General features: G+C 45.7%; 1 protein-coding gene across 1 annotated transcript in view; it reads left to right on the top strand.

Moving 5' to 3' along the window:
* The window catches only part of SLC25A20 (solute carrier family 25 member 20), a 39,254-nt gene extending 37,377 nt beyond the window's left edge, over positions 1-1,877 (top strand). Inside the window, exon 10 of the mRNA XM_018576090.1 lies at positions 1,843-1,877. Coding sequence (XP_018431592.1) covers positions 1,843-1,855 — 13 coding nt within the window. The 3' untranslated portion in view covers positions 1,856-1,877. The remainder of the gene's footprint in view (positions 1-1,842) is intronic.
* The last annotated feature ends 6,340 nt before the right edge of the window (positions 1,878-8,217 follow it).

Genomic DNA, 8,217 nt, shown 5'->3' with positions numbered 1-8,217 from the left:
GGGGGGGGGTTGCACCAGTGTAAAGGGCATTTCTCCACTAACCTCACATAGAAATGTGGTCCTTCAGTCATCGACACCAATGTAAGGGTTGTCCTTGTACTACTGACCTCCAGTGGAAAGGTGGCCCTTCTACCACTGGCTAACAATATCAGTGTGTTCCTTCTATTGACTTTCAATGTAAAGGTGGTCTTTTTACCACTGACCTCCAATGTGAAGGTGGTCCTTCTACCACTGACCTCCAATGTAAAAGTGGTCCTTCTACCTCTGAAATTCAATGTAAAGGTGGTCCTTCCACCACTGACCATAAATGTGAAAGTGGTCCCTCTACCACTGACCTGCGCTGTAAAGGTGGATTTCTAGTACTGACCTCCAGTGTAAAGGTGGTCCTTCTACCACTGGCCTGCAATGTAAGGGTGGTCTTACTACTGACCTTCAATGTAAAGGAGGTCCTTCTGCGACTGTGCACCAATATAAGGGTGTTTCTTCTAGTGACCACAAATGCAAAGGTTGGCCTTCTACCACTGACTTCCGGTGAAAAGATGGTCCTTCTACCACTGACCACCAATGTAAGGGTGGTCCTACTGCTATCCTTCAATGTGAAGGTGGTTCTTCTACCACTGACCTCCAATATAAAGGTGTTCCTTCTACCACTGATCTCCAATTTAAAGGTGGTCCTTCTACCACCAGCCTTCAATGTAAAGGTGGTTATTCTACTACCCAGCTCCAGTGTAAAGGTGGTCCTTCTACTAATGACTTCCAATGTAATGGTGGTCCTTCTTCCACTGATCTCCAATGTAAAGGTGGTCCTTCTTCCACTGACCTCCAATGTAATGGTGGTCTTTCTACCACTGACCTCCAATGTAAAGGTGGTCCTTCTGCCAAGGACCACCAATATAAATGGGGTACAACAATTTTAACTGTCCTCGCATCTCTTTTGGTCATTATTATTATATGTTTCATTTCATGATTCTTACTGAACATTGTTTTCTTGCTCAGATCAGAGGCGTGTTTAAGAATCTTGTGTTCTAGGTATGAAATGCGCTGCATACGCCACGTTTCACGATTGTATTTATTGTTCTATCTTCGGCTTACCAAACACACGACTGTACTGTGATTTGTACTACAACCGGACGGTGGTTTCCTGAGACGTGAGCCTGCTTTGTGGGTTCCTCTTTAATAATAAGGTGGAGAATGGCGGATCTCATACAATACGCACAGACCGATGCAGCTTTAATATCATAGCTTGCTCCTCGTGTATTTCGTGATCGCACGCTTCTTTTGTCGTCCTCGTCGGTGTTTACGGAACAATTAACAATGTAAAATTCTCTACATCAACATTCCCAGAAAAAGGGAGAGAGAATTTGCTCAGGGCTGGTCGTGATGATGTCATGATGGATGGAGATAATGCCAAATGAAGACTGTCTGGTTGTCAGCCCATTTGTAGAAGGGATGAGTGAGGTAACGAGTCAGGGGGGAAGGTCAAGTCAAAGCCTGACTCAAGGCTAAGTTTTCTTGACAGCTCAGTTTGTCCCCTGCAGTTGAGCAATACTGCATGTTCATCTCTCCACCCTCAGCGGGCTTCTTGGACAATAAAGGTCACCAATGAGGTCATCACTCTGCACTTTCCTCCTGTCATCAAAGTTCCAAGTGTTAGACTGACAGCACTGTGCAGTGCAGTAGAGCAATTTCGGCTCACAGGGCTACCCTACCCTCTCCCAATCGGAGTCCTGCTCTGCATGGGCTTACGTGGACGCTAATATAGACAGATTAAAGGCGTTCTAAAGTCTCAGCATCTCCTCTCCTGTTATAACATCAGCGTTGTATTAGGAACACATACTGGAGTTGTTTCTTATGATGCAATCAAAGCTTACTTGAAAAAAATCCCTTTTATGTAGTGAGTGCTGCCTTCTGTCTGCCCATCACTTTCATCAACTTCCTGGATTCCCAGTGTGCTTTGTGTCTCTTTCCCTCATAACCCTTCATGCATTGCTTCCAGCAAGCAATGATGATGTTACATTGTTTAGACCCTTGGTTCTCAACTGGTGGGTCGTGACCCAAAAGTGGGACCCCATGTTCAGTGGGTCGCCGCATGGCTTCCACTTTTCTAGGTGAGAGGCTCCCGAGCCTCCCCCTAGCACAGCACTGTTCGCTCTCACACCCAGCAGCTATTCAAAATATGCTGTCCGGTGCCAAGTGTTGACTTGAGGTGGGGTGAGCTGGGGATATGGCCATAAGGAAGCTCCATCCATACGTGAATTGCTTATAGCTTCCTTGCATGCCCTGTAGAGGTGCCTGGACCAGAGTGACGTCACATTCTGGCTCCCGGCACCTCTACAGGCACGCACGGGAGCTGTACAAGCATTGCACATATGGATGGAGCTCCATCACAGCACAGCAGCCCACACTGTCGTGCGTTCCATTGCAGTGTGACTTAGGTCACAACTTAATGACCGAGGACAAATGTGGGTCCTGAGGTTACACAGGTTGAGAACCACTGGTTTAGATGTTGAGTTGTAGATCAGAAGCCAGGCTCTGTGAGAGTGGTGACACAGAGCGGTGAGTGGTGTCAGTGCAATGAGGAAGTACATCCTATCAGGGGCGTCCTGAGGCCTAGTGTCACCCGGAACTTGTACAGGGTTACACTTTGCCGTGACGTCACCACGCATGCGCGGCCATCTAGGTGACGTATGCCGGCACAGAGAGGAGGGATGTTCACCTGGTGGGATGAGGTATGGCGCCGGGTCCACAAATTAATAAGACGGAATTTCACAGCCGAGTTTATAATGTAACTTATTTCTCTCTGTAACGTGGATATCAGGTTTTTTATGTTGTTGCCGCCTCTCAGGATTTGGATTGGATGGTGACACATTCAATAGCGGAATCTTGTCAGGTTTCTTTGCCCTGAGCGAAGCGTTCATCAAAACTTTTCTCATCTAACTTTATTTGCTTCCATGTGATAGATGAGGCGCCGAGGCCGAGCTTACAGATGCCATTATTCCAACTGGCAGCGCAATTCTAAACCACGAGAGGGATACAATGACTGAGAAATATGCATTACATTAAATCATCAGGGAGGGAAGTGGCGCATTAACAGCCTTGTTTAAAGCTGAACTCAGGGCAAAAAGTTAAACACACGGATAAAATACTTATATGGGAACTGTATTACCTGCCAAAGGATTTGTATTTCTGTCCATCCCTCACCCCGCCCTGAGATTTACACAGCTCTGCCCAGGGGCGTCCCGAGGTTGGGTGACACCCGGAGCGGAGATTACATCATCGCGCATGAGCGGTCGCATTATTGACGCCTGCTGATGGCCATCTTGGTTATCGACGCTGCCAGAGAGAGGAGGGGACGTTCACCCGGCGGGATGAGGTATGCCGCCGGGTTCCCTCCTCTCTCCTGACACTGTCGGGCTCTCGATCCGTGACCGAGTGCCCGACTTTTTTTGACTGACAGTCATTTTGGTGTCACCCCTCCAATGGTGGCACCAGGGTGTGGGCCGCACCCCCCTTGTGATGCCACTGAATATAGGGACCTTAGATTGTAAGCTCCTTGAGAGCAAGGACTTCTGTAGATGTGCACTATGTAAAGTGCTGTGTAAATGATCAATGCTATATAAATACCTGTAATAAAATAACCTGCAGCTCTGTAAATTGTTTATAAATAGACCGCAAAGTGAGTTAGGACTTCAGAACTCCCCCTCACTAACATTGCTAACTGACAACAGTGCAGCAGAGAGAACAGGAAGTTATCAGCTAGCAGGCAGAGCAGATATTCTTTTGCATTTATCGAATAGATATAACAATATACTTTCAGACCAAAAGGGAGTAAATGAGAGAAATTCATCTTTGGGGTTTACATACCTTTCAATCAAATGGTTTTAAACTGCACACACGGGCAGAGCCGGTGCATACAGGGACACTTAGCATGCAAATGGAAGTATCCTCGTCCACATGTTGACGTTTAAGTGATTGAGCACACAAATGTCCTTATACCAGAGGCCTGTAAACCAGTAAAACGCTAAAGTGCTAAAGGTCGTCTCCAGGCAGACAGCTAAACACACAGACGGGACACACACGGACGCACACATATGTAGCACCTGGCTGTCAAAAGATTTGTAAAGCAATGCGTATACTTTTGTGATCCGCACCCCCGCTGTGCCATATGGCTTCTTCGCATAAGGAGGGTAATAAGTAGGAACATGTGATTTCATCCAACTTGGTTTCGCAACATAATCAACGACTTCAACTTTGCTAACAAAAAATTATTTGAAGGTAGTCTCAAACTACGGCATGGGTGTGAAAAAAATGGAGGTGTGATGAACCACATACTGAGTCGGGAGAATGTGTTGTGTTTCTGAACGCAGTGCCACCCTCATTGCAATTCAGCAGCAAAACAGATCAGATTGAATAATCAGTTCCAGGCACATCATAAATTCTATTGATACAGCTCAGTCTAAGGCCTGGTTCACACCACAAAGGCTGCGTTCCAGAGCGTTCAGCCTCTGGAATGCAAACCGGCCGGCTCCCTGTGTTCAGGGGCGGGAGGGGGCATGGCGGTGCATTGAAGTCAATAGCACCACAGCCACGCCCCCCACCCACAGTGCAATCGCCCGTAGCTGGAATGCAGGGGTTCCGGTCCAGTGTGTTCTGCAAAAATAGTGCTTTGCTGATCACACTGGATCGGAACGCAGGCACTAATGTGCCTTGTTCCTGGTGCGGGCGATCGCACTGCAGGCGGGGGGCATGGCTGCAGTGCCATTGACTTCGATACACCACCACCCCTCCGGCCCCTGTACACCGGGAGCCAGTCGGCATGTGTTCCAGTGCGTTCCAGAGGCTGAACGCTCTGGAACGCAGTCTTTGTGGTGTGAACCGGCCCTTAAGCCTGGATCTGCACGTAAATGGCTAATTGGCCGTCGTAAACAGCGTACAGCCAGAGACTTATAATGAAGCCCTGTTGTAAAAATAGTCATTAAAACATTCCAGTTTACAGCACCTTTGACAGGACAAAGGCCCAGAGCCATTAACTGGCCATCAAGCCACAGCCTGGTAATAGCCATCATAAACCTCCATTAAGCCAAAGTCCTCTAATGGATTCAGACTGTAAATTGCCACAATAACCTGAAAGAAACAGCCAGCTCCGAATGATGGCAGGAAGAAAGATGGCAGTGTGGGATCCGGCCTGTGGCATCCGAGCCGCACATTTCAGCAAGACAACGCTGGATGCGTTGGGGGAGTATATTCTCTGAAGATAACCCAGCAAAACAGGTAAGGGGATGAAAAAAAGTAGAGGGGGAGTAAAGTTCCTCTTAAATAACAAATGTCTACCCAAATGTATAAGTGAATGATGATCAGTTAGATATCAAACACCTCTATATTATGCAGTCCAGAAAGCTAATAGAACACATTACCTATTTGAGAAAGCTATACATGAGATCCATATTATGTCTGATGTCTATCAAATTGTGAAATGTTGGTTGCCATTTTGTGAAACCATGTCATCTGGAAATATCGATATATTTAGAAACGTGACATTAAAAAAGTATCCACTGAAGTGTATTCAAGCATTTCAGAACTCCTACATCACACACCCCTCAGCTCTTTAGATTGGGTGGAGTGGGCTCAGTGACTCCCTATAGCGGCTTCACAAAAGCTGCTGTAATTGGCAGTTGGCAGCTCTCATTTCTATCAAAACTCTGCATGAATGCCAAGAATCATTTGTGACTCTGATACACCAGATTGGTCTGCTCTGAAGCAAATTGGACTCTGCACCAAAACCAAAATGCATGAGAACTTTTCAAGTATTTCTCACTTTTAATCCTGTTTTTTTTTTTTTTGATTGGACAGCCATCCACAGAGCTCACACCTCTAACACAGAGTAGAGGCTGTGACAGCTCTTGCCTCAATAGTTAGGTTACACAAGCAGTGGGGAAGCGCACTGCTGTGTAACCTAACTACCTGTCAAAAGCTGGATGCAGCACTGCCTTTTTTTCTGGCATTCCATACTAAAAATGTGTAGCTCTTCATTGACCTCACACCGGGCCGTCCCACCACCTGCTCTATGGTCATCTTACCATAGAAGGTTCTTTGTATTCAAGCGAAAGGTAAAATGAAGCCGAATCACTTCCAGAGTCCTTCCAGAGGTAGACAAAGGGCTTTTGTACAGAGCAAGGGCTAGTTGCGCACTTTGCATACTTCCCAGTGTTGTGACGCCGTGTGACACATGGCCTTCGTCCTTCTTCTTTCCCACCTGATAAGGTGCGGGCCCGTTGAGTTTATGGCTTGGCAAAGTGGTTTTGAAGGATTTGTTGGCTGTTTGTTGATCTGAGTCGCTTGCGTCCTGCTACATTCTTCAAAAGCTCAAAGGTGAGTCACTATTTGAGCCCTCATCTGTATATCGCCGCCCACAGTGACAGTTTATGGAGTCTTAAGGATTCCCTGGAAAGGTAATTGTTTAATGGGCCAACTAAAAAAAAGAATGACTAGACACGATGAAGGAAACTGAAAGTACAGAAAAGTCAAATATGAATTTCAATTGGCACAGGGGGCAAAGCTTCAGATAACATTTTAAGTATTGGGAGCCTGGTGCTGGTAGCTTTTGGCACAAGGCTCCTTGCACCAATGGGTCCAATGTGAGTAGCAGTTGCCCTACGGTTGTTATCTGCATTAGGGCAACCCCCTAACACTAAAAATAAAAAGACCCTTAAAGAGGAACTTCATGCTCCCAAACCCCCCACCCCACTTTTTATCCCTATTCTTGCTTATCTATTATGCTGTGTTCTCACCAGAAAACATACTCATCTGCCCAGCAAATCCAGCGTTGTCCTGCTGTGATCCACTGATCCACTGCCAGAGCCCGAGTACCACACTGCCATCTTGAGGAGCACACTTTCAGGTTATTGAGCTCTTAAAACATTGTCAGCGCATTGTTGTCTTCAGCCAAACTACTGCTCATGTGTTGGACTGGAGCTCAACTTTAAAACACCTGATATAGAAACCCCAACACACGAGGAACAAACACTCAGGCCATTGAGCTATTAATACATTGCGTAGCTAATAGTTTTCTTCAGCCAATTAGATGTTAATGTGTTGTTATCCTGGACTGTTTTCCTTTAAAATGCCTGATATGGAGACCCCAACATGTGAAGAACAAACGCTCAAGATGTTAAGCTGTTAGTTGGCAACGAATTGTTGTCATCAGCCAATTCGATGCTCATGTATTGTTATCTTGGACTGGAGTTCACCTTTAAATCTCCTGATAAGGACACTCCAACACGTGAAGAACAATCTCTCAGGCCGTTGAGCTGTAAATACATTGTCAACAAATTTTTGGTTATCCTGCACTGCAGTTCAGTTCACCTTTAAAACTCCTGATATGGAGTCCCAACACATGAGAAACAAACTCTCCGGCTGTTGAGCTGTTATTACATTGCCAGCGAAGTGTTGTCTTCAGCCAAATTACTGCTCATGTGTTGTTATGTTGGACTGGAGTTCACCTTTAAAACTCCTGATATGGAGTCCCAACACATGAGAAACAAACTCTCCGGCTGTTGAGCTGTTATTACATTGCCAGCGAAGTGTTGTCTTCAGCCAAATTACTGCTCATGTGTTGTTATGTTGGACTGGAGTTCACCTTTAAAACTCCTGATATGGAGAGTCCAACATGTAAGGAACAAACTCTTAGGCCATTGATCTGTTGATACATTCTCAAAGAACTGTTGTCTTCAACCAGTTAGATGCTCATCTGTTGGTATGTCAGGCTGGAGCTCACCTTTAAAACTTCTGATGGAAACCCCCATCACATGAGGAGCACACTCTCAGGCCATTGAGCTATTAAAACTTTATCAGTGAATTGTTGTCTTCATCCAAATTACTGCGCATGTGTTGTTATGTTGGACTGGAGTTCACCTTTAAGACACCTGATATAGAAACCAACATATGAGGACAAACACTCAGGCCATTGAGCTATTAAAACTTTATCAGTGAATTGTTGTCTTCATCCAAATTACTGCGCATGTGTTGTTATGTTGGACTGGAGTTCACCTTTAAGACACCTGATATAGAAACCAACATATGAGGACAAACACTCAGGCCATTGAGCTATTAATACATTGTCAAGGAATTGTTGTCTTCAGCCAATTTGATGCTCATGTGTTATTATCCTGGACTGGAGTTCACCTTTAAAACTCCTGATAAGGACACTCCAACACGTGA

The sequence above is a fragment of the Nanorana parkeri genome, unplaced genomic scaffold (genome assembly GCF_000935625.1).
Source record: "Nanorana parkeri isolate BGI_ZX_2015 unplaced genomic scaffold, ASM93562v1 scaffold56, whole genome shotgun sequence".
Lineage (NCBI taxonomy): Eukaryota > Metazoa > Chordata > Amphibia > Anura > Dicroglossidae > Nanorana > Nanorana parkeri.
The sequence above is the reverse complement of the archived record's forward strand: the minus strand, read 5'-3'. Positions and strand labels throughout refer to the sequence as shown.